The sequence below is a fragment of the Panthera uncia genome (assembly GCF_023721935.1).
Source record: "Panthera uncia isolate 11264 chromosome B3 unlocalized genomic scaffold, Puncia_PCG_1.0 HiC_scaffold_1, whole genome shotgun sequence".
NCBI lineage: Eukaryota > Metazoa > Chordata > Mammalia > Carnivora > Felidae > Panthera > Panthera uncia.
In genome coordinates, this window is record NW_026057582.1 from 132,376,812 (window position 1) to 132,403,737 (window position 26,926).

Here is a 26,926-nt window from a genome sequence, read left to right on the forward strand (position 1 = left end):
GTGGCTAATCAGTGGATGAACAGGGGTTGAACTTGGGGGCTTGGCTAGTCCAAGGCCATTCTCCTTTTACTCCAACACTGCTGCTCTCTCTAAAAATCAATGTAGGACCACATTCAAAATCTCCTGCAGGATCTATTCTTGGGAGGATATGAAAGTATCATCTCCCTCGGGCCATGCTTTCCGGTCTCTATCAAGTGTAACTGATTCCTATCAACCTGGGGAAGCTGGCTTGTAAGACTCATGCCACACCCGAAGTTCGGACCTCCCAGAGAACTGCAGACAAGCACCAGATGGGGACGGGGAGGGCGAAAGGTGAGCCTGGCTCTCTAGTCCCTGGGTCTAAGCTTACCTGATAAGGATGATGACTGAGGGTGTCTGCGCCATTGCCCCGATCATACTGCAGACACACATCACACACAGGAAGGTGAGGAAGGCCTCTTGGCACCCGGGACTGGGGCATTTTCCGGGAACCACAGTTGTGTTCTCGGCCGGGACGGTCGTGAGGCACGCACAGCCGGTGAGATTCTGAAACGGAAGTATTCAGCCCTCTTAACTGGGGGTATCTCCAGTTTCCAAATCCAAAGCCATCCATCAGATGGAGCTGTCACAGCCTAATTATGCATTCTGTGGCATTCCATTAATTAGGCCTGAATAAACGAGTTAGCTTTTTAAGGAGGCTGCGAAACACATGCAAATAAAGGAGTATTTACGGGGAGAAGAGCCAATTCCCCATCTCCTGTGTATTTCATCTTCATGCTCAAGAATCCCTCGATAGGCTGTACCCTAGACAAACATGTTCCCCCCCTCCCCACCGCCCCAAGTACTGTGGAAGAAACTGTGCCTCCACAATAGGATAAAACATTGCCAAATTAACGTTATAATTACTTGCCAATTTGTCCTCTTTTATGCAGTTATAATTACAATGAAGTGTATTAAAAGAAGTAAATCAGGTAACCTGCATATTGTTGCTGGTTCAGTGCCCAGTGTGGCACTTGGAACAAAGGATGTGCGTTGTCAGCCACGAGGTTGCTGCTCCCGTGGTGGGGGGGCAGGGGCGGGGCAGGTTAATGGGAAAGTTCTCACGTGCCAGGGGAAGCAAAGAGGGCTAAGAGATGCCAGGAGCTTGGAGCAGATCGCGGGCAGCAGACGAAAGCCCAAACCAGACACATTTATTAATACATGATCCAAGGAGGGGGGAAAAAAAAGGCGGCCACATTCCATTTGATCTTGCGGGTGGATTCTTGCCCAGCTGCCCCTGCTCCCCAGCGAGGTCTGGCCCCAGCTTCATCATCAGAGGAACTTCTGATGGCCAAGGGGAGGGGCAGGGGCTGGGAGAGGCAGTGCCACGCGAGCGCAGAGCCAATTAAGGTTCGATAATAATAGTGCAGAGGCCTTTAATGAATACAAAATGAAAACAATCATAAATGATTCATTGCTTTTCTTCTCAGCACTGCTCGGCTTTCAGAGCACACGCCAAGAAAAATCCTCCTGAGGGTCAAACAAATTCCCTTTGGCTTTCACATTGCTCGTCCTTGTCCTCCTTCCTCTCCTCTCCTCTCCATTCTCCCTCTCGCCTCTTTTCTTTTCCCACAGAGCAGAGCACAGATAGGGGCTTTTCTTATCCCATCAAGTCACATGGGATGTTTTCAGGGATGTCCAAAAGCCCTTCTGTGCCACGCTCCCCGCCCCATCAGAGCCACCTGGCTGCATCCTGCCCAGGGGCGCTTACCCATGTGGGCAGACGTGGTGTGGGGCTGGATGCTTCTTCCTAAGCATCGTGCAAAGAGCAGGTGCCTCTGTATAAGTGGCCAGGTTACAGCACCCCATGGTGTTTACTGTAATTCCCATGGGAGATGCTGAGATCTTGGCCCCCTGGCCCTTCCCACACACCTCTGCCCAAGGGGTCTTGCTAGCTCTTCTGTAAAACCTCCACCTCCTGGGAGGCCCCCCACTGGCTGAGCCAGCCCTGAGCCAGGGTTTTTCATGGGCCCCGAGGAGCCCCTGTATGAGGGCACACTCTATGCACCACTGAGGGACCTTCCCACACTCCTGGAGGAGGCCTCGTGGCTCCCGGGATAAAGGAAGACCATGTCTTATGCACGTTGTTCTGAGTGTTTCACGGTGCTGAGACAGAGCTGGTAACTCTTAGTAGGTGGTTTTAGAATGCCTAGGCGAATGAATCCTCATCTGCATTTATCAGGAGGCAGGGCTGCTCCCCAACGACAACCTAAATGTCACCTTTCTTCCAGCCCAGGAGAGGAAACTATACCCCCCTCTGCCCAGACCCCAACTGCACAGCCAAACTTCCCTAGCTGTTTACACCCACCACCTCCATCTCATTCCCGAAGCTCCCCCTCACTCCAGGGGGCTTCTGTCCCCACACGCGGGAACCGGATGGTGCTAAGATCTCCGGGGGCCTCCGTAACCCGACCCCACCGTCCACTTTTCTCTTACGGGGGGGCCCCCAAGAGCATGTGCCCGTGAACCACTCCCCTCCCTGGCTTCCATAGCCCATGACCGTCCCAGACCCACGTTTTATGTCCTGTCCCAAGGCTCCAAGCATGTCGCTATTTCCACACTAAATCCAGGAACAAATGCCCCAAGCTGGATTCTGCACTGTCAGCATGGCACTCCTCCCCATCTACATCTGAGAACTACTTCTCTGGAATCCCCCTCCCTGCAGGGGTGACAGCTGGACGGGAGGGGGACACGGGTGAGATTTAGAAGGCAGAAGTGAAGCAGAGGCCACTACGCTCTGAAGGTCAGACATAAGGATGATACCCGCAGAGGTGCCCAGAAAGTGCCAGCTGGCCCTAGCATCCATATTTGCACCCGCCCTCTTTTCTATCTGCCCTGCTGACAGCACAGGTCTATGCCCACCTCTCCCGATTCGGCTGTCCACCTGCTGACATGGTCAGCACCCCTTTCGTCTCACAGAGCAGCCATACGAACACAGCTTCTTGGGATTTTCCCACAAGCCCCCCCCTCTTACCCACATCAGCTGGTGCTTCTGGGGATGGCAAAGATCGGTCTTGTGATTCTTCAAGACTTTAATTCCTCAACTCCCCCACGTTCACATAAGCTCTATTTCCTACACTCAATTCTTTTATTTCCAAAATACCTGTGGGTGCTGCTTTCCTGACCAAACCCAGACAGATGTACATCCCCCCGCCCCCCCAACCTCCATTCCCTCTACATCTCTTGCCCGAGAAATGGTGTCTCTGGACAGCAGGTGGGAATTCTGGACCCTGCTCCTTACTGCCACGTCTGATGCGTCTTCCTCACGACTATGAGGCTAATGAGGCCAGACATCATTGTAGTTTTGCTCCCTAATTTATCCTCAGCTCTAGAGAACAGGGCTTGGCTCATGACAGGGATTCATCAGCTGTTTATTGAATAAATGGATAGATCTCAAGGCCTATTCATTTCACCGTATCCTAAGTCCTTCTCAGACCCTCAAATCCTTCTGTCTCTGATCCCTGTCATAGCCTGAGAGAAAAGAGAGATTCAGGTGTAGGGGGCTAAGAACCACATACATCCAAAGAATGCACATGTATAAATGAGGAACAGTCCCCTCCAGGATGGCTGTGGTCTTGCTTAGTCAACCACCCTAGGAACTGAGCTCTGACTCACATAGCCTCTTAGGACTATGACGTGAGTCCTGCAGCCGAGTGATCAGGGTCAGAACCTGGTGAATAAACCCTGTGACTGGAGAGCTTTGTTTAAGAAGTAATCTGTAATTGGGACCTATTACAGTAGGTCTAATCTAAGACTCAGTCTTAGATTTTTGCCCAATACCTAGATTAGGGCCCAACTGCATCATATTTACCATGATAGGAAAACTGCCTGGCTCCTCTCTGCTCTGAGAAAATCCCTTCTGAAATGGACCCACTCTGGATTAGGTCTGTGTTCCTGCTCTAATGGAAGGGGATAAAAATGAGACATCTTTATTTCAGACTATCTGACACAGGGATTGCACAGCTCTGTCTGGTCCGGGGAGGGGATGAGCGTGTCCCCTAAAGCCAATGTCCTGGGAATGGAGTGAGTGGGCAGCAGAGTTGAGCCAAGACAAGGGACACAGGTGATGGCACACAAAGCCAGGGGAAGGGATGGGACGAGAACAGGCCAAGGGCAGCTGCAGTCCGACTGGACAGAAATGAAGCATTTGTAGGGTCATTAACACCACAAGAGCAGAAGTAAGAAATGCAACCAGGGCAGATGTCGTCTGGCAAGTGGCCAGGAGAGAAGCTGGAGATGGCTGGGTCCCTCCCAGAGGCTATCGGCAAATCTGTATTTATTTATTGAGACTTAGTTGAGAAGAGCCGTGGAAGAGGCTGGGGAGGAGGTAAGCCAGAGGGTCGGAGCAGGGACATGGATGGGACTCCTTTCTGGGCAGAGGACCCAGTCCAACACAATGACAGCATCTGGAAATGCTGGGGGGTCCCACGGTCTTGGGGGGGGCGGGGGGGACAGGCACCTGGGACATTCCTGCAACCCTTCCAAGAGGGAAATCTAAGGGAACATGCTGGGCCTGTGGTCACACGGCAAGAGAGAGCGTCACATCCTTCATTTGGGCTTAGGTGACACAAGAGAGATGGACCTGCATGTCGTGCTAAAGGGGCTGTGGGGACTCTGGCCACAGAGGCAGCTATGTGCGAAGAAACGTCCACCCAGAGTCCACGTGTGGTGGGAGGAACCACAGATGAGGACACAAGGTTTCGCCTTCCCCAGGGTGCCTAACTGTAAGAGACAACTTTCCTCCTGGGGGGCTTTCAGACTGCCATCCCAAATAGAAAGGAAGCGGGGGGAACAGCCCTTCTTCCGCTGATATTAACCGGGCATCCACGTGGGAACCCCTAAACTTGCAAAAGTTCTGAGGAGCAGGAAGCTCGAAAATACAGAGATAACCTGGATGTGACAGAACGATTCACTTTACTAAGGAGATGACAGAGACTAGGATCCTAATTCTCACCCTGTCTGTATATAACAGTTCCATCTGGCCAGTCCTAAAAGCAGATGGATCTCAGAAGCCACCTGTAGACAGTCATGGCCTGAATCAAGTGCTGTCCCTGGCAGTCCCCAATATATTTCACTGTTGCCAAAGTGCACTAGGCTCTGGGAGATTGGTGCATCATTCCTGACCTGGAAAACGTCCAACTTTCCACTTCTGTTTCAAGGGAACGTCTTCCCGGCTCACCAACCTAGGGGAAGGAGTTACATTCTCTGTCTGGCGCCACATATTGGGGCGGGAGGTGGGAGCAGGACCTGGCTTTCTTGGAAATAAGTGCATCCTGACATAGCATGTTGATAACCAGACGACCACTGTGCTCGCACAGGAGGCCAGGCAAAGCTTTGGAACCAGCGGTGACCCAGAGGACAGAAGGGGACTCGCTTGTAAATTCTATAAGAACTTATCCTACAGACAGATGGGCCCGCGCACAACATGACGTAAGTACAATGTGAGCCACAACACTGTTTGCAAGACCCAAAGTTATGCAGCGATCTGAACACCCATCACAGGGGCTGGTTAAACAGGTTCCTACGGATCCAGGCAAGGAAAGACCACGTAGCCGTAAGAAAAAAAAAAAAAAAAAAAAAGATACAAGAGTGTTCTTCCCGTATGGATATGGAAAGAACACCAATATAAATTATTAACCATAAAAAACCCACAAACAACGAGGTATGGAATCAGAAAGACTTTGGATATGCGTTAAAATCCAGAAGGAGACACAAGAAACTAATCATAGTAATTACCTACTTGGCAGAGCAGTGGGTTGGAAAATAGGTGAACAGGAGACAGAGTGCAAAGGAGAGATACCACTCCCTCTTTTTTATATTTTTTGACTTCTGAACAATACAAATACATCATCTATCAAAAAAAATGAAGAACTCCAGGGCATTAGAAAATAAAGAAGAAATCAATGAAGAGTAGTCACTGAAAATCGGACTCCTATTCCACATTCAGTCATTAATTTAGACTGAGAAATGTTTCCATTCACATATAATGATGGGGATAAATAATTGCAATAAAGCTGGAGACCATGAAAATAGAAAAATTACTCTTTAGAATCTCGGATTAATTTTCTATTGACGAAGGAAATCAGAAGCATGCTATTTTTGATGGCTCCTATTATAAGGAAAAAAAAAAAAGACTTATCTGCAATGTTTCGAAAATACCAGCAAATGAAGTTGTTTGTGTTTGCTTCTTAGATCAATTAATTGCACAAATAAAACTGATTTCTAGGTTGAAAGATGACTTTTGCGAGGGGACAGGTATGGGGGTGATGAAGTGATTTATACTTAGAGCCTGCTGTGAAACGTGGAAAGGTAGAGAGTTACTCCCCCAAATTCTGGAATATTCTTTCTGGTTTTCTTTCTGTGATGTATTCAGTTACGAGGCAGAAATGGCCATTTCTACTAAAACTCGGGCTCCAGTCCTGTGCTTTAAAGGAGAGTTTGTCACAGAGAATGCTAGGACGCACAGTGCTCTGTCCCGCTTCTGTCTGTGAGACCTCTGATCCCTTGTCATCACATCCTGATAAGGGGACGGCAGAGGGCTGCCATACCACCACGAAACACTGGGACCTTTTCCTTCCAGTGACAACGTGCTCCTGTGCATCCTAGACACTTAACAGTTCCTTTCATGATTCGACGAAGTTCCTCAGACACCCTCCTGTCGTTTATTACTGTCCTTTGGTAGCTTGGACTCTCTTCACCTCATTGGCCCAACCCAAGCTGGCATTTTTAGGTAACGGCCTCAACGCTCATCACAACGTGCAGGACAACCCACGTGCCTAGAGGCAAAGGGGATATTGAAAAACTGCAAGAAGAAATAGACTCTCTTGTTCCCTTTCAGGGTCACTGGCTGAAGGATAATGGCCAGGGAGAAAAATTCTCAGATGAAAGCAAGACCTCCGTCCACCTTTCGCTCCCATCACTGGTAACACAGGAGCCAGAGCACATCCGGGCAGAGCCTTAATTATCTCCTGCAGAAAGGGGAGGAAAGGGCTGGTCTTCGGGGAGCAGCAAGGCCCACGCTTTGCTCCAGCCACCTCGGGAAGGAAGCGTGGGCAGGACACAGAAGGGGAAGGATGTGGCTGCTGCTAGGAGTGAGCATCACGTCCCTGTGTCTCTCCCTCTTGTTCTCTCTCCTGCAAACGGGATCTGTCCCCATATCGCAGAGTCTAGGCCTTCCCATCAGCCCCGCACTCACACGCAGTCCATGCTGGAATATCCTTCCGGGCCTCTCCACCACCTGATACCCACTCCTCCTACACGAGAAGCCTCCCCTGCCGCTATTCCTCCTCTGGGGGGAAAACATCTGCACCCCTCCCTCGCAGCTCCACCCGCCCTGAAGCAATCCCTGCGTGAGCGGGTTTACACTCTGGGTTTCCTGATCTCTCCATGTGTCTGTGTCTTCCTCTTATGGGCACGTAACCACCCATCCTTTACTGTCAGGTTATTATCTTTTCATAAAAAAAAAAAAAAAAAAAAAAAAAAAAGTTTTGTTTCCTTATTGAAAAAAGGATACGTGCTCATTTTGGATCATTTAGGAGTTTGCAGAAAATGTGAAGGAAACATGAAAATTAATGCTTCAGTCTCTAGCCAGAGGTAATGTGCTGTGAGCAGCTGGGTGTACATCTTCTGTATAGATCTTTCCACGTAAAGATATACAAGTGTTTAGATTTTTTTCCTTTTCTTTACTAAAAGGGATCATAATCTGGTATATTGTTTTATAATATGCTCGTTTCGCTTAATAGGTTAGCTGTCGCTCGTGGGTGTTCCTTTGTACATAATTCTATCTGTACGTTGTATCTCATCTCACAGTAAACATGAGCTCCTACCTTTCTAGCTCTGTATTTCTTTTCTTTTTTTTTTAATTTAAAATTTTTTATTTTTTTTAATGTTTAATTATATTAGAGAGACAGAGTGTCAGCAGGGGGAGGGGCAGAGAGGGAGACACAGAATCCGAAGCAGGCTCCAGGCTCCGAGCTGTCAGCACAGAACCCAACGTGGGGCTTGAACCCACGAACCATGAGATCATGACCTGAGCCGAGTTGGATGCTTAACCAACTGAGCCACCCAAGTGCCCCTAAAATTTTTTAAAATATTTTTGAGAGAGGGAGAGAGACAGACAGACAGACATGGAGAGGGAGGGAGGGAGGGAGGGAGGGAGGGAGAGGATGAACAGGGGTGGGGCTGAGAGAGAGGGAGACACAGAATCTGAAGCAGGTTCCAGACTGTCAGCACAGAGGCTGATGTAGAACTTGAACCCATGAACCACAGATCATGACCTGAGCCAAAGTTGGATGCTTAACCGACTGAGCCACCCAGGTGCCCCTATCTATTTAAGTAGTTTCTATACCCAACGTGGGGGCTCGAAATCCCAACCCCGAGATCAAAAGTTACACGCCTTTCCACTGAGCCTGCCAGGTGCCCCCCAGTTCTCTATTTCTAGTGCCTAGTCCAGGCCCTGAGATACAGTAGGGGTTCAGGTGGCAATGCCCTAGCTGGGCTTTATTTCAGAACAGTCACATCTTCTGACAAGCCATCGCCTGAACGAGTACACACTTTTAAATCAGTTCTGACAAACGGGGCCAGGCTCTATGAGAGGGCTTGCAAACTCCACACCTTTGAGGGCAAGACAGGAAACAGGTAAGAAAACTGGCACAGGTGTAAGGGGTAGCCAGTGGTGGGGACTACGGCTAAGAGGAGATCAAATGCCTTGTTTGTGGGTTTGACCATTTCTCAGCTCCAGCCCGTCGCTGCCCTGCGAGGGCGCCAGGGCCAAGTCAGCTCTCATCCAACTTTTACAGAGAGGCCAGGAACCCAGATCTGTGTAGGAAATGCGCAGGCCATTTAAACCTTGCTTCAGGACACAGTAAGCACATCCGTAGGGCAGAGAGGGTGTATAAGCAATCGGTTCGTTTCTTCTGCACTTCGCAGACACAGCACCTCCAGTCTCCAGTTCAGTTTCCTGAGTGCCTGACCACACAAAGGTGAGAAGGGAAAGGACGTCGAAGGCTGGATGTTCAGCGTCAGCTCGGACACTGTTTCTCGAAAGATAAAAACTTAGGAACCCATCCCTTCTCCTGGAGTAGTGGTTCTCAACTGTGGGGGATCCTGCCCCCAACCACAACCTGTAGAAGTATCTGGAGACATTGGCGGTTTCACAAATGGGCGGGCATTGCCAGTGGCATCTGGTGGGTAGAGCTCAGAGATGCTGCTGAAGACAGACACAGCCCCAAATGTCAGCAATGCCAAGCTGGAGATGCTCTGTAGGGGGCACAGTGGTTCTCAACCTCTGTTACATTCCAGAAACATTTCGTGTGGGGCGGGGGGAGGGTGCTTTCAAAAGATACAGATACCTGGGTCCTATCCCACAGTAAGGAAATCAGACTTTCTAAGGATGAGGCTCAGGCCTCATAGTTTAAAAGCTCTCAAGTAATCCTAATAGGCAGGCAGGGCTGAGATCCACAACGGTCAACAACAAACTGCCTGCGTGCATCCGTAATGGGTCTCCCGCCCTTCCCCTCCCCTCCACCCTTCCACAGAACTGGCTCCAGGCTCTTCTCAAATAGGTGCTCGACACATATCCATTGCCTAAATGGGGGGGGGGGGTGTCTGAATGGGGGGGGGCATAGATTAGTCATCTCTCATTAGTCGCCTACAAACTGCTGTGCTGGACCTGTATTGACTTCCAACGTTCTACTGGTGGCTGATACAAGCCTTTTTGTTTGTTTGTTTTAGTCGATTATTCAGTACATCAAAAGGATACAACTTCCAGCAGTCAGCAGCATACCAACACACTTTCTGTTGGAATAATTACTTCTGAGAGTGAAAGGTACAGGAACAATCTGGGCAATATATCCATGCCAAAGGAAGCTTACAAAATTAACTCGCAATCTTTTTTGTCACCCCTCCCAGTCATATGCAAGGAGACAAATTAGAAATTGTGCAGTCAATGCGATCCTGGAAACCTTCATTGCTGTCACTCAAGGAGATAGGCAATAAGAAAATAAAATACAAAACCCAAGCCAGGGCGTCAAGGAAAGTCTAACATCAGCAAACCACTAATGCCAACCAGATTTCCCTATAATCAGAATTATGTGACTGGTGATGTATTCACATTTAATAGAGTTATGGGAAATTTTCACAGGTTCTGATGGAAGTTATAAGTGGGTGAGACATGAACAAGGACTGGAGCTTTAGTGTTAAAATCTGCATTGGCCAACCTACTGGCCTGCCAAATGCTATTCAAGGAAGTAGTATTCTCACCCATGGCTTCCTGGGGACAGCACGGGGCCTCCAGCCAGGTGTTCAGGAAGCCTGGGGCCTTTATCCAGAGCCATGGCTGGCACTGGAAATGCAAGGGTCCACAAGAAAACCCCAACCCCATTGCTGGACACTGGAGCCCAGTGAGGGAGATGCGGAGTCAATAAGCTGTTCTTGGGGACTGGGGAGGGAGGGTCTGACCTTGCAGGACAGAGCAGGTGCCAGAGGACTCTGCAGGACGAGGTTCTAATGCAGCCCTGGAAGAAGTAATAAGTGGGGAGGAGGCTTCTCAGCTGCAGAAAAAGAACTACTGTGCATCTGAAGGGCTTAAGGGAAGACTCTCCTTGAGAAAAGGAGCAGCATGTGCAAAGGCCCGGAGGTATAAAAGGAGCAGCGTGTGCAAAGGCCCGGAGGTATAAAAGGAGCAGCGTGTGCAAAGGCCCGGAGGTATAAAAGGAGCAGCACGTGACAAGACCTGGAGGTAAGGGAGAGCTGGGTGTGTCAGAGGAACCCCATGAAGTTCAACATAATAAGTCGTTCTTCAACAGGTGGGAGAAGTGGGGAGGTTGAGGCTGCAGAGGCAGCAGGGCCAGCCTGTGAAGGCAATGTCCTGACTATGGAGCGCATGAGTGAAGTCCTTTCAAGGAAGAAGAAGGTAAGCATCCTCAAGAGGTCAGTCACAGAGTCAGAGGAAGACACTGGGTTTGGGGTCAGACCAATCCACATTCCAGCGCCACCACCACCATGCTCTGCACGAGCCGGGGCAAGTGACTAGTTTGTCATCAGGAGTGAAAATAACACCTCCCTCCCCAGGTTGCCGGGAGGATCGACGGGAAAACGCACACAGGGCCGGGGGTGCAGGGGTAAGAATGGCTGCGCTCACACCTGGAAAGCTAGAGGACTCCAGCAGACGGTGAAGGAATAATAAGGAAAAAGGGAAATTGGGAAGACGGATGAGGAAGGCTTCAGCTTGCGGAAGAGCTTTTTTGAGAGCTTGGAGGCCAAGAATTGGGAACGAAGGAGGGAGCGAATGTACCAGGAATATAATCCACCATTTGGCATTTCCCCAAAATACTGCAGCAGAGATTTAGAAGATTGAAATTGCTTTCTGCTCATTTTTGGATGGTGGCCTGAGATTTCTTTGGCTCCAGGCCAAGCCGTCCCGGACCATGAGTGACATGTGGAAGGCCTGTTGCCTGGCCCACGCAGGCTCTTGAAAAAGTTTGCTGCTGTTGCGACCTCTACAGTTAGGGTTGTTTTTAAGGCTAGGTCGTCACAAGGGCCCCTTTCCGGGATAGGCGTGACCTCATCGACCTGTTGACAGCCAGGACGTCCTGAGATCTGCCTCCATGGAGGAGAAATGTGACTCCCACCTGGTCCTGGGGCCCGGGGCTGCCTCAATCTCTCACTTGTAATCGCGGGAGGAGAACCTCTCTGATTTGCCTGCACCCCAGCAGATGATAGGAGGCCTTAGGAGGCCTCCAGCAATGTGAGGAAAAGGCAGGTGTCTGGAGAAGGAACAGTATATCCAGAGGGAAACAGAGAAGCTCACTATCCAATAACTGCATTCCACACATTCCTGTTTCAGCAGCTGCAAAGACTCACTGGCCGGCGAGGCTCTTATTCAGTAAGACTCGTACATGCAAGATCAAGGGATATGCAATTTTTAAGACAATTTTTTTTTTTTTTGGCTGTCAGAGAATGCTGTGGAATAGAGACCTGTTTGGTCTCAGGATACCAGCCTATACTGAGTCAATTTAATCCCTAAAGCAGGACAAGAACCAAAACTGATTTATATAACTTTTTGGCTATTAAGATGTTAATAAAATTGTTGTCATGAAAAAGAATAGCTTGTACTTTTATTTTAACCATTCACAAGGCCCCATCCCATTCTAAAATTCGTTTCCAGTCACATAAAGAAATTGCTTTATCATCTAATTAAAAAAAAAAATCAGTTTCTCTCCACCAGCACCACTACCACCATCCCCCCACCATCGGGATTTATTTTCTCAATAGAAAAATGTTAATAACTGGCCAGGAATCTAAATGTTAAAAGCAAAGAAAAATGAAATCTTTGGAGATGAAAATAAGTGATCGATTTCTCTTCCTTCAGAGAAATTGCTGCCTCTAAAAGATACAGAATGTGAGCAGGACAAGAAACAAATAATTCCAACTCTGAATTCCTCTAAAGCAGTCACCTAGCCTTTTTCTTATCTTTCTCTTCACCTATGCATTCCTTAACATTTACAGAGCACTCCTGGATGACAGCCCTCACTCGGGAAACTCACAGATCACAGCAGACGACAAATACGCTTAGCAGATCACTGCAGTGAAATGAGAGAGAAGCCTTCAGGAGAGACAGATCAGAGAACCACAGAGGCAAGAACATCAAAGCTAAAGAAGAGAAGGGATGTTTTCACAGAGAAGGGGGAATTCAAGTAGGGTACCGACAGTTGAGTAGGAGTTGTCCAAATGGGGAGAGAAGTGTGAAAAGGCATACACGTTGTGTGGGGGAAGCTGAATACCACAAACTAAAAGGAAATAGAGCTAGAGAGAATGGCTGAGAACAGACTTGCGCTGAAGGCACATACAAAGCCAGTTCAGTGCCTAGATCTTATCTCATAGGTGACAGGGTAGCATTAGACAGGGTCCTCTGCAGTGTTGCAGACATCATTTCGGCTGCAGTGTAGAAGATGGGCCAGAAGGGGGCCACCCTGAGCTGTGGGGACAGTTGGGCAACTGCCACACTGGTCCAAGGGAGAGACCAGGAGGGCTGGCACCAGGGCAGTGGTGATGTGGATGCAGAAGACAGGCAGGTGTATAAGCATGACTTGGTGACCAGTCAGTCCCTTAGCATCAGGTTTTCAAGCAGAGAACATGGAAAACGGCAGGCTGATAGCCAATTGGAAAATTCATACTGACAAGGGGGGAAAACAAAAAACAGTTTAGTGTGGGGCGGGGGATGGGTAAAAGTGGGAGGTACCTAGTTGAGAATAATAAGGCAAAGGAAACAGAAAAGGAAGAGGTTGAATTAGTGTCAGATAGTCTCAGGTTTAGAAGAAGACTTCTCTGATAAATGGTATTCTAGCCTTCCTTTACATACTTCTGTTGATGGGGAGCTCATTACCGGTAGAGTCAGGCTATTCCACTGACATCCTTTGTGTCTTGAACCATAATCTTTTTCTCTGGCTCCATATGTACAGCTTCCTTTGAATTTTTTTCTTTTTAACTTTTGGTTGCTCCGTGACACTTTCTGGAAACCTAGTTGATTTAGCAGGAAGGCCTGAAAGACCCGGCAGTCTACCCACTCTGCTGAGGATCCTCCACTGGACTGCGGTAGAGTCTGGGAAACAGTCACAGGGCAGGAACACAAAGTATAGAACACATGTGGTGGCCCACTGCTGACCTTGACCGTGGGTTTTAAACTACTCTGTCTGCCCGCGTCCCCTGCCCCATCCCCTCCGGTTAGAAAATCACCAATACCGTGCTGTTGCAGCCAGCGAAGCAGGCAGACAGGTAGGTGATGCCATCTGCCCCACACACGGGAGTGAAGGAATCGGTTTGGCATTCACAATTTTTATTGCAGGGTGAGTAGGGGTCCAGGGCCACGCCAGGCGCTGAGCTGGAAAAGAACCGAAAGATGGAATCCATCAAAAGAAGGTCAATTTCGATTGGATCGCTCCGCCCTCTGCTGTGATGAGTCACCTGGCACCCCTGCCTTCTCCTCCTCGGATCTCCCCCCTCCCCGTCCCACAAGAACCGGCCTGGCGCCTCTGGTGAGAGACGCCGCGCACGCGCAGAAGCAACGGTGCCAGGCTGCGCGCTTCCTCTGCCCGGAGGCGGAAGAAGCCTCTTCTCATCATTTGCACCAACGTGCCCTCTGGGCTCAGCTCCGGGCCACCTCCTCCAGGATGCTGCTCATGATTGCTGCAGCTCCGCCCGTTCCTCCTTCCCTGACCCAGCAACTCCTCCTGGCAGAGCTGAACACAGACTTCTCCCTTCCTCGGGGCAGTCCTGGTCTCTGTTTTGTCCCTCCCCAGCAGGCAGTACGCCTCACGATGCTTAACACCACCTCAACTAGACTGGCTTCCATAACTATCGTCTGTGTGATTCAACTTCCTGAGAAAAAGAACACGAGTTATTTTAAATTTCCTTTTGTACCATTAAAGGCACAATTACCCAGAGCCTGCAAACTGCAAAGAGGAAAAGGGCGGAGTGGGCGTTGTGAGCTCCGAAAGAGAGGCAGGCTCTCCTTCCAGCCCCGTTATTTTCAGCTGAGCCTCCCAGGGTTCAAGAACGCTTCATAGTAATGACAATGACGGTGATATCTGACAATTTATGTGGCAGGCACTATTCACGGTACTGCACGGATTATATTTCACTTATTCTCTGTGTAACCCCATGGGGTTGATAAGAGAGAAACTGAGGCACAACCAGGCTGAGTCGCCTGCCCAAACATACCCACCTTGTACATGGGAAAGGGGGAGGGGGTTCTGGAGCTCTACCAATCTGGGGAGAGTTAGCAGTTGGACTGTAGTCCCTGAGCCTTTTTTTTTCTTTTTTTAATGAAGAAGAACTTCATTATCGTAAGACCCTATGCTTTGAACCGCTACAAGTTTACTACTTGAGAGCTGGCACAGTTTAAGGCTGGCAGTCGTTCTCTCCAAAAGCTGTTATTCATGGTATGCACAAACCAGAAGGTGCCACATTTGGGAGGGGGAGGAACCGGGGCTGGGGTGGGGGCAGAAGTGGCCACGGTGGTGGAAAAGGGGACGGAGGGGCACACAAATGCGTGGACTATGCATGAATATACAGACAGCTGCCTTCACCTGTGTTCCCACATTCAGCCTGCTTGACCCTGCGGGTGCCTATACCTTCTAGATACAGGACTATAGGAGAAAGCCTGATGGCCTGCTTGGAGGAGGAGGAACTGGTATCCTGCAGGCCAACTCTGCTGCACCCTTGATGCTCCAGGCTGATCCCCAAGCAGCTTCCAAGTCTCACACAGAAAGGGGGACAGCTGTGGATGCCGGACTCTTCCTAATTCCCTCTGGGGCAATTCTAGTTGGACTCTAGGTCAAAGCCTTGGGATAATAACTAGAAAAAAAAGTGTCCCATAAGAACTAACTTCCTTCACTTCTCCCTCTTTTATTCCCCACCTCCTTTGCCCTCCCATACTTATCAATACCTACTGTGGATGAGACCCTATAATTACTATGGGAGCCTAACGATAGCTCCTGATAATTTCAGGAATGGTTGTAATCTATTCTGTCTTTCCTTTTAGGCTGAAATTTTTAAAGTTTTTATTTATTTATCTATCTATCTATCTATCTATCTAGAGAGCAAGTGGGGAAGGGGTAGAGAAAGAGGGAGAGAGAGAAATCTCAAGCAGGCCCTGCGCTGATAACACAAAGCCTGACAAGGTACTCGAACCCACGAACAGTGAGATCATGACATGAGCCGAAATGAAGACTTGGATGCTTAACTGACTGAGCCACCCAGGAGCCCCTAAGATGAATTTTAAAATAAAATTTCTCTGTGTTATCTTTAATTATTCCTAAGGTCAAATGCTAAAAATGGTAACAGGAGTACTGTGGGGAGTGAATGTAGGACGATTTCCCCCCATGTGTTCCCGGCCGTCTCGGGAGACAGCTGTTGAGTGGAATGGCCTTGCACCCTCTACCCATGAGGTCCACGTTGATTCTCCGGCACTGGGAGGAAGATACAGAGGCATCATCGAACCCTCCATTCATGGTCACCAGAGACAAAGCTGGCTCTGTTACCCTACCATGGCATCCCCTGGGCAGGCAGGGGCGGAAACAGACATTTGTGGGACTTACGTGTTTCCATAGGGAACAGTAACCCCAGCCACAGGGCCTGTGTCACAGCCCAGGAAGAGGAAGGAAACATAGCAAGCTGTGGACACCAGGTTGACGAGCATGGCCATCCGAATGGCCCCGAGGGCGGAAAGACTGAGCTTCTTCACCAGGAGACCACCCAAGAAGATCCCCAGACAGGCACATGGGATTGCAGTCATCCCTGGAGAAAAACAGAGGAGCAGAAACTGTTAGCAGGGAAACCGGGACCAGTCAATACAACAGATGAGTGCCAGGCTGGGGGCTGAACCCTGTCCAACCTGAATTCCCAGGGATACCACGACTGTACCCCTTTCTCCATGCTGCCCTCCACCCCCAGGTCTCCACAAAGGGCCTTATTTCTGGCCTCAGGGAGCTCACAGAAAACTGGGGGAGACACACATGTACACACTCTGTTATTAGGGGTCCAAATACCTACACCTATCATGCTAAGTGAGGTACCCTCATGGGAAAGACACGGCTGGCATGGGAACAGCCAAGAGACAAAGACAGACAGACTTGGAACACATGTTTCAGGGATGTAAAGATCACGGAGCACTAATGTGCTCTCTGTGCATTTTGAGATGACGTGGGAAAAGGGGACTCAAGATCATTTGGGGGTTTTCTCTCTTTTTTTCATTAGTCAAGGAGGGCTTCATGGAAAGGCCTGGCAGTGTGTAAACAAAGGTCCTAGGACTCACCGGCCCATGCAGGTGGCCTTTTAACCAGCTCCCAGACCTTTCCGGAAGTAGCATCAATCAAATCGTTTTGTTAATTCTTGGTGAGTAATTGGCATAAAATTTCCCCCCTCTCTTATAAACAGAGCTATCTGCAAGGCAACAGGACCATAAACCTGTTATTTCTGATTCTCAGAGGCTCATGGAATTTTAGAAGGGCCGAAGGGTCCTAGAGTTCCAATCTCCTGTTTGGTCTTTGCTTTGTTCTGATTTGCTTCATCTAAAACTCAGCTTTAAATTAGCCGTGTGTCATTTATTCACCATGTAGATAGTACATGGCCAATTTCCCAGGGCAGGCTGCCTCCTTCTTGCCAATCAACAGACCTCTAGGTCAATCGACTACACCAACCAGCTGGTATGTGCTAAAAGAATGCAAATTAATTTTAATATTAGGGTAAGAAAAACATAATCAGGAAGGCTGAGCTCTGCAAGAAAATAGCTCAAGTCACATTTAAATGAAACAAAGATCTCTGTGTTACCTGATGCTCTTAGAATGTCTACTTGGTTTTCCCTTGTTCTTGGCGTAGAAACGACCTTCACGACCTAGCCCCCAAGTGCCTCTCTCTGCTCACCCCATGCCCACTGTTCCTCCTTTCCCTCCCCGGGATGGACCAAGCCCATTCAGGTCCCCCCAGGCTTTACACTTGCTGATCCCCCTCCTGGAACATTCTTGCACTATGCCTCCACTTGGCTGGCCCCGTACTCCCTTCAGAGATGCCTTCCCAGCTCACACCATCTAGAGTGGTCCTACACTCCACCCAGGGGCCTCCCTATCATTCCTCACCCCCATTTTATTGTCTTCATGGCTCTCCCCACTGTCTGAAGCTGCCTCATTCCTTTTTAGTTCTCTTGTTTCTTGTTCACTCTCCCCCTCCCCAGACGAAGCTTCCCTGAGCCCAAGAACCTTTTCCATCCCGCTCAGTCCACACGGTTCTGTGTGCCTAGCACAGAGCGGGGCGCTGAGGCTCATTTTCAGGATGCATGGAAAGGTGAGCAGGTTGGATCTGTGTGAATGAACACTGGGAGGACATGCCCACGCCCAGAGAGCAGGCATGTGCTTTGTTTCATTTCCTAGCAGAGACCGCAGGGAGCATCACCTGGTGATGATGGTAACTATGGCAATAACAGGCTTTCGGCGCCTTTTCTCCCAGCCATCATCAGCCTTCTCTCTTCCTCCCTGATGTGTGTGCCGCCTTAGCATTCGGTTATCAGAACTTCCCCGAAACTATCCTCATTACGTTAACCTATGCAGATTGAGTCCTTTTTATCTTCATGCATAAATCCATGCCATCAGCGCCTTAATCATCTATGTAGCTCTTTTCGGGACTCTGTCCCATTTGTTGATGGCTTCAAGGCTGGCACAGAGCCACGCACGAAGGCCCAGGGATGACTGCTTGGGCCCTATCCCCTGGGTCTGTAGGAACCAAGCACTTTCTGATGAGAGCCTTGCCTGGTGCTCCCAGTATTTCGCTCTGTCCCCACCGCCCGCCCTCCAGGGTCCATGCTGATTAAAGTGAGGCCCCGAGCAGGACACAGGGAGAGGGCACACATGCTGTGTGGACTGTCAGACAGACGGACTGACAGATGGGCCAGCAGGTGGCCTCTCCGCAAGGTCCTCCCCTGCCAGGCCCTCTGACAGACAGAGTCACTGGGAAAGAAACAGGTGCAAGAAGGCGAGATTGTTGTTTTGACCTTCTGCCCTGAAGACTATTGATTTGTTTGTCAATAGAAACCTTAGGAGTCTATTCTGAAATAAAACATAGCCCCCCGCGCCACGCGGAAGCAACCAAGCAAATGCAATCAGCACGTAAGAACAGCAGCACAGGAATGAGGAAGAAATGGAGAAACTGGCTGCCGGAGGGCGAACCCAGAGACACCCCAGGTTATAACGAAAAAGTTATGACTTTAATTATAAAAGAAACCCGTTTTACGTATCTCTGTCAGACAGGAGCTAAAGGGCTGCCTGCATTTTGCTAATACTTCTTGGAAGTGACACTTAACACAGAAGTGGATGGTAAAGCGTTATTAGTAAAAAAATAAAAAAGAAAAGAAAAAGAGAAAGAAAGAAAGAAGGCTTGTGCAACCCTAGCAGCTCCCAAGGAGACGTGCTGTGACCCAGCTGCATTATCATAGTATGTTTTTAATTTTTTTTTTAATTGAGATACATCATGTGCTGGGAAGTACACAAAGCTTACGGGAACAGCCAATCAATTCCTGCATCTGTATACACCCCTATAACCACGGCTCCAATCAAGCTTAGAACATTTCCAGCAGCCCAGGAAGGTTCCCTGGTGGCTGCCCTCCCCCTCCTCCTGGAAAGACAGTACCCATCATCAAGGCCTCCATCATTTTAATTAACTTCTCCTCTTTTGAACTCATATAAACATGTACTCTTTTGTGCCTGATGTCTTTCAACTCTGTCAGATTCACCCACACGGAGACAGGTATGAAAAGGCTTGCTTTCTCATGCTGTGTGAAGACTGCACGAGCATTCCATAATTTATTTACCCATTCTCCTGTCGACAGACATCTGGGCTGAATCCAGTTGGGGCTATTATGCACAAGGAGGCTCTGAACGCTGTCACATACGCGTATCTAAACGAACGGATTTCAACATTCATTTCTGGTGGGAACATGCCCAGAAGTAGAACGGATGGATCCCAGCATAAACGCTGGCTTTACCAGGCACTGCCCAGGAGCTGTCCCAAGCGTTCCCACCTTTGGGCACTGCTAACAGCCGCACGCCAGAGTTCCAGCTGCTCCACATCCTCACCAACATTCGGTGCTATCAGTCCGTGGTATCTCAGTGTGGTTATGTGTTTTCCTGATGACTCGTGACGGGTTAGCGGCTCTGCATTTGTTTATTGGCTGTCATGCAAAGACACAGGAAGCGCTGAAGAAGACCATTCCCCTCAGCAGATGATCTGACGCCCCTACTTACCAGAGAAGGTCATTCGTGTGGCCGCAGATCTCTCTCAGATGCAGGGCTGTCCCAGCCGGATTCTCAGTGGCCACACTCATGCTTCTCTCCTCTGCACTTGTAGGACGGATGAGCCTTTCTGTCGAGGGCTGTCCGTCCACACCCCGCTCTTTCCCGCAAATCCCCTCGTGCTGGCTCTTTCCCCTACGCTTAGCAACCTGCTCACCTTTCCAACCTTTCCAGCAATGCAGCATCTCCACCCATCCCCTGGACCCCGACACACACGGCCCGCCTGCTGGGGCCACTCTCCTCTGCTCTACACCTGAGCTTCGGGAAAGTGTCCTACAGTCACAGACTACGCCGTCCCTCTGTGTGGGCTACTCTCCACACAGCGCACAGGCTCCCCGCTTCGCCACTTCTCGGACACAGCTCTGACACAGGTGGAAGGGCGTCCTGGTTATTGCAACTAATGGGAGGAAGCTAACAGCTTCCTTCTTGGAATCATCTCTTCCTGGACTCTCATGCCCTGTGGATTTCTCTCGAACTCCCCCACAGATGCCACTGTTTCCTCACGGTTGGTCTCTCACCCTTTTTCTCTAATTCTCCACCTTCTCATCACGTAACGTTCACTCCCGTGTCCTCCATCCATACACCGATGCTCCCAAACCTCTCTGCCTCACCCGAGTCTCCTTCCGGATCCCCCGCCGAGTCCAGGAGGCCACGTGGATACACCACGGGCATCTCGCGCTCAGGAACTTCAAAAGCGATCCCATCGTCTTCCCCACGGATCTGATTCTTTGAGGTTTCCAGGTTTCACAAATGGTACCACCAGCTGTCCGAGCCAGACCCCTGGAGTCCTTAACTCTCCCGTCTCCCTGGTCAGTTGCGAGGAGGCCACTTTCCTAGCTCCCCCTTAGTAATGCTCTTCCCCTGAGGGCAAATTGGTTTTCCTTACCATGCCAACTCCAAACAGTGGGACGGATGCCTGTAGACTACCACTGAGAAGGATGGGAAGGCCATGCTGGCTCTTGGGGAGAAGGAGTACCATGATCCATAAATTATGTCTGCCACGGGCAGGGGTCAGGAAAGGAGTGCATGGCCTCCAACCTCTGTATTTGCTGACTGCGGGTTTCATGCTGCCAGAAATATTCTTACTTTTTTTACGTACCTGACCGAAGCCTGTTAGCCTTTCAGGATACATCTTTATTCCCCTCTCCCTTCATTCCCTCGTCTCCTCAGTTCTGCAGTTCGCACCCATCTACTGATCTCCTGGCCTGTCACAAGGCTTCTTACATACAATTTATATTCTAGGTCTTTATCATATCCTTTTGGCAAATCTGAGCCCAAGAGTATACTTTGAAATGCCTTCTGCACACAGAGTCCCTGAATACTGCTGCTAAAGGAACAGTAGAGCCTGGGCTCTTTCTTTGGGGGGCCTCGGTAGACCCTGAGAGTGTTACACGCAGGACGGCAGCCCTCTGCCCTCCCCGGGGGACGGAGAGGCGGACTCACCGAGCAGCTGGTTGGCAGAAGAGGTGGTAAGGTTAAACTGCTGCTCTAGGTACTTCCCCAAGAAGGCGGCAAAGCCAGCCACCACTGCAATCTCCATGCAGGCGGCCAGGATGATGCAGGTGAACACGGGGTTGGACAGCAGGTGCTTGGTGACCTTCGGGATCACTGCAGGGAGAGACAAGCAGAGAGCCATGGTCACACACTGCACTCCCAGGTCTTCTGCCCCCCCCGGGTCCCTTCTTGACACGCTTTTGTGTATCTCAGTAAACAGCCCGGGGTGTCACCCAGTAGCTCAGGCTGAAACCTAGCGATGGGAAGTCACCCACAACTGTGAAGAGTCTGGCTTCAAAATACAGGCTGATATTTAGCCATTTAAACTGAGAATGAATGCAACGAGGGAAACGATATCACACCTTTTCTTGGTTTACTGGAAATGGTAAGATATTTTATAAGCAATGACAAATTACTTCCATTTCCCCGCCCTGCCAAAAAAAGAGTTTGGGGTTTGTTTCTCAAAGGAAAAAATAGAATTTAATTATAAATTATAAATTGTAAATGTTATAACTACATCAGTATATATAAACATATTTATCAATAGACCTAGGATAAATATTTGTGACTATATATGTATGTTAAGAAAATATGTTCAATCTTGGGGCGCCTGGGTGGCTCAGTTGATTGAGTGTCCGACACTTGATTTTAGCTCAGGTCAGGATCTCACAGTCATGAGATCAAGCCCTGCATCAGGCTCTGTGCTGAGCACGGAGCCTGCTTGGGATGTGCTCTCTCTCTCTCTCTCTCTCTCTCTCCCCTGCTCACTCTCTCTCTCAAAAACAAAATAATGCATACATACATACATACGTCTGTACATATATATATACACGTGTGTATATATACACACACACACACACACACACACACACATATATACATACATACATATGCTGAGTCAAACCCCACCTCTTCTCAACACGTCTATGGCCAACTCCTTGGAAAAAGTTTCCATGAGTTCTCACATCGGGGAGTCCCAGAGCAACCCAACTAGGGTAGGGTCAAGACCAGTTGAGTCTTGACTTTTGATCTGAAATAATCATTCCCTAAACTGTGGCCAGTGGGATCAACTCAAATTACCATCCTGCTCAAAACTTCTGCTTAGCAATCGGATGACACTTCCTACCACACCCCTTTCTCCCTCCAGTCCAGTCTGCCTGCTCCCACTCTTTCCGATCCCAAGCAGGCCCTCCCCACCTAAGGCTATGCACTAGGGGCTCCTCCCTCTCTGGAGATGCTCTGCCCCAGATCTTTGCTACATTTGTTCCTTCACCCTCAGGTGGTCTTTTCTCATCATCCAGTCCCACTCAGAAGAAGCTGCCTGCCCAGCCTGGTGCCCGGGGCTCAGGTGAGAACCGACGGCAGGCAAAAGCACTTGGTGACTCGTGCACCGTATTAAGCACCACCAGAGTCAGAAGGCAGGTCTTATTGAGGTTATACATTTAAGTCTTATTTTATTATACTCTATATTTCTCAAAGCAGGTGGTTTCATAAACCACTTAAGATTCCACACTTATACTGGTGCTTTAAAAAAATGTGCGATTTGTTGTTGTTCTTGTTGTGTTTTTAATTCTTTGAATGCAACCACATTATTTGGATCATTGCCAGCAAGTAGAATCCTTGGTGTTTGGTGTTCCACCAGATCCCCTCAACTATGGTACGATGACATTTCCTGGCGGTGCGCTAGGGGTCCCTGCAGGTGCGGGTATTAGGGGACAACCCGTCGCTTCAATACTTAGGCTGTTATTTTAATGTGTCCTTACAAAAAAGTCAACTGAAATGTAACTGATATATCCAATGTGTGCTTTCATGGCTCTCATAGCTTAAAACGATGCCAGGTTAAAACAAGCATATTTAAAGTTATTTAAAGATAAGCCTTAGGTAAATAATGGTACGGGTGGTCAGCAGATATGGCAAAAAAATTATAAAAGCGGTATGCCAGTGGAGTTAGGGAAACTCTGTTCTGTTGTGATAATAATATAGAATATTTGGCATGTGGTATACTTGTTTCCACCTGTGTAAACAGAAAAGATAAGATTGAGTCCCAGATGAAGCAAGTATTATCCTAAGTCTCGGAAGAACCCACCAGCGTTCATGGTCACACAAAATAAACAGGTGAGCCGGGAGTCTACAACTGCATTCCAAGGTGATGAATTAGCCAGCTGTCCTAAAGAAGAGAGCTAATTACACAGACTCAATCTCATCTCCTAGGAGATGAAACCTCTAAATGGCCCAACTAATTAGAATAAAATAATAATAGGGGATACATAAGTTTTTAATAATGTTAACAGACAAGCTCAATACATCAAAATGACAGAACAATGGGTCAGGAAATGGCAGATACGCACAGCTGAAAATTTATCATTTCCATGGAAGAGACCAAGCTTCAAAAATGAAAACCCCAAGAGAAGGATTTAAAGATCCTTTGACATAATGAGAAGAACGCTCTTATGGGAATGGAGTCAGACAACTAGATGCTCAGAATCACTGTGGGCTGAGAAACTCTGTCCTACATCCCAACTAAAAAAATGGCCAGAGCTGGTGGCCTCTTCTTTCCTGTAGTAGTCTCACAAAATTTACTAAAACCTTAGGAAGGCAACTGTCGGATGATGCAACCATGTACAAGAACGCGCACGTGCGCACACACACACACACACCCCACACACTCAGAAACTTTAAATCTATAATATTCATTCATTTATACTTTTTTTTTTTTGCAAACGCACTGACCTTTACATGTGTTTTGTTTGTTTTTGCAGGGTTTCAAGAATTTAAGATAATCTGACTTTTTTAGGAACATCATTTCAAATAAATGATGCTAAAACTGTCTACTTTAGTGTCTAAATCTGTGTTTAAACATTGAGAAATTTTCCTTGGTTAAATACACATTATTTAAGAATGATACAAATATTTACAGGGATGTTGACTGTGCAAGATTTAAAAATGTAGACTGCTAAACAAATATGGAAGATGAATACATTGGGCGTAAACAGAGGGCAATGAGGTATCTGTTTTCATGTTCAAAAGCCCATTGGATGTTAAGACTCCATCATCATAAATTACTGCTAATGAGTGAAGGCTGATTTGCTATTGTGTGTGGCACATTGTGATGGGGTAATGTGTCCGTGATGAGGGACTGGTTGGCTGTGTGGCACTGAACACCAACCTTCACACTGTAGAGAGACAGGTATGGATCCCAACTAGCGACCACAGTACCTCTCTGTAATGAGTGAATACGAAAGCCCCCAGCTGGTTATGTTTGGCAGATAGAAACACCGTCTCGCGATCATTGCGTTCTTTTGTAATTAAGATGTCTAAACTCTGGAAACACTGCCAACAATCAACAGGCAGGTTGGGGACATTCCAGGAAAACAATCATCCCTTTCACTGCAGGCTTCATCTCCTTTGTTAGGGCGCAGACCATCCGCTGCTGAGCTGAAATCACCAGCATCCTTGAACTAGGAACTCTGTTCTCTGGCTCAGAAAGGACACCAAGGAGGATTTCATTTTGATCATATTATTTGGGTCTCGGTAGCTCCTTGTCCTTGATCATGGCCATCACGATTTATTTGGGGAAAGGGGTGGGTACCTCTCGACAAAAGAAACTCTGGCTAATGGAATGTTTTCATACTTCAGCAACCATCTTAATTATTCCAGAGATAATTCCACTTCAGTGGGAAAGATTCTTTGTTGAGATAGGAGAGCCTGCCTGCTTTTGTCTTAATACCTAATGACTAATTTCACATTGAATTAGATGTGAAAATTATTAAGTTTGAGGATCATCTGACAGAAGGCCCAGGGAAAACTCAGTGGATCTTATTTGCATGAAGAACATTCTTCTTTTTTTTTTTTTTTTTCCTCTACCAAGCCAATTCACTGCCAGAAATGACAGATTCCTCGTGTTCAGCTATTTTGCTCCCAGGTTCTTCCCTCCATCCTAGGTTTTATTGCAATGACTTGTAACTCTCTCAAAAGATTCCTTTTCAAAGGTTCAGCCTACCCTCCAAAGCCCCAATTTGAAAAAGAGTATTAATTAGCTTGATCCTAGGGCCATCCCAGTATTTCAGGCCTTCTTCATTCAAATGGGTTGCTAAACCCATAAAATTCTAACCTTCCAAGGAGGCCGTAGCTAATGAGGTGGCCCAGACAAATAGAAACTAATGAACCAAGGCCACACTAGGCCACTGAACACCCCTGGTGCCCCTTAGCTCATTACTTCCCACCCGCTGATTTTAGCCTCTGAAGCTGGGAGCTGGGGTGGGAGGCAGCCTCACCAGCTGGGATAGACCTCACCTCTCCTCGGGAGCCAGATACCATCACCAGCAGGCTGGGACGGAGTTGAAAACAGCACCAGGGGGGGAGTTCTCCAGGGAAGATGGGTTTTCCACTGCTGTTTTCTGAAGCCATTCCTGTAGGATTGAGATTTCTTGAAAGCTTGCAGGTCCCTCCAGGAGGGAAAAAGGCACGTTTGGAGAAGTTGTGCGGACGGACGCCGACAGAGCATCACGAGGGCGCCAAGCACCGTTCTAACCACTTCCACATCAAATCACATAATCCTCATAGCACACCTGTGATCCTGGGGCAAGGTACAGCCCCCACTTACAGATAAGGAAACCGAGGCAGGGAGTGGTTCCCAGGGTTAGGGAAGCACGGCAGAAACTCCACCCCTGGCACCGGCTGCCACAGAACGTGCTCTTAACAGGGTGCTATTCAGGTTCCGGTTTGCAGAGGCGCTGCTCTTGGCCCGAGGACTGAGCACGCAGACCCCGCCCCCGGTGATCGAAGGTGCAGCTTAACGCTTAGAAATAATAATACAACAACTCCTATGGGAGCTGGGGGAAAGGACTCAGGGGCTTAGTCTATGAGGTTTTTTTTGTTTGTTTGTTTGTTTTTTTTTTTTTTTTTTGTTTTTTCCAGAGGAGGAGGACAGGAAGGGAGGGAAAGAAATGAGAGAAAGAAAGGCTTGCAGAGTCCCGTAAGGAGCCAGGGTGCCGGGATCTGAATTCCATCTCTAAGACTGAGAAGGTCTATGCCCAGAGCTTGCCACCCTGTCCCACGGATGGCTGCGGGGATTAAATGAGACCCCGTGCGTGCAAGCATGTGACTCAGCGCTCCTGGCACACAGGTAAGCCCTCGATGAGCATGACGATAGTTAATGGAACGGAAGTGCTCCTTGGCTACGTTAGGGCAAGAGCCCTCAAGCTGGAGGACACCAGGCCTGCTGTAAGGAGGCCTGTGTGTGAGCAGACGCGACAAGTAAGCAGAGCTGGGAAGTGACTGGGGGGGAAAGCGGGGCTCCTGGGAGCTGCCGCTGGAGCCACTGGCTTCCCAAGGAGATGCCCTTCTGCAGCAGGCTGGATGGGTCAGGGGGTCGGGGGCACGCAACCTTGTCCGCCGCCCTTCCTGGGACCTGATGGTGCCCGGGAACGCATTTGCTGTGGGCCTCAGTGGTGCTGCCCTTGACTCATATATTTCAGCCCTTAGGCTCGCTACTGAAATTGGCCTTGGCCTTCTTTTTCTTTCATAACATTGTTGTCAATACATCACGGTTAATGCTCCCAAGAAGGGGAGACAGA

At 48.7% G+C, this 26,926-nt stretch overlaps 1 protein-coding gene across 2 annotated transcripts in view; it reads right to left on the reverse strand.

The window, feature by feature from the left end:
• Window positions 1–26,926, reverse strand: part of SLCO3A1 (solute carrier organic anion transporter family member 3A1) — a 311,316-nt gene that overhangs the window by 32,604 nt on the left and 251,786 nt on the right. For both annotated transcript variants that reach the window (XM_049614065.1, XM_049614064.1), the window contains exons 5-8: window positions 21,300–21,464; window positions 16,116–16,314; window positions 13,759–13,897; window positions 350–525 (exon numbers count right to left, since the gene is read on the reverse strand). In XM_049614065.1, the coding sequence (XP_049470022.1) occupies window positions 350–525; window positions 13,759–13,897; window positions 16,116–16,314; window positions 21,300–21,464 (679 nt within the window). The remainder of the gene's footprint in view (window positions 1–349; window positions 526–13,758; window positions 13,898–16,115; window positions 16,315–21,299; window positions 21,465–26,926) is intronic.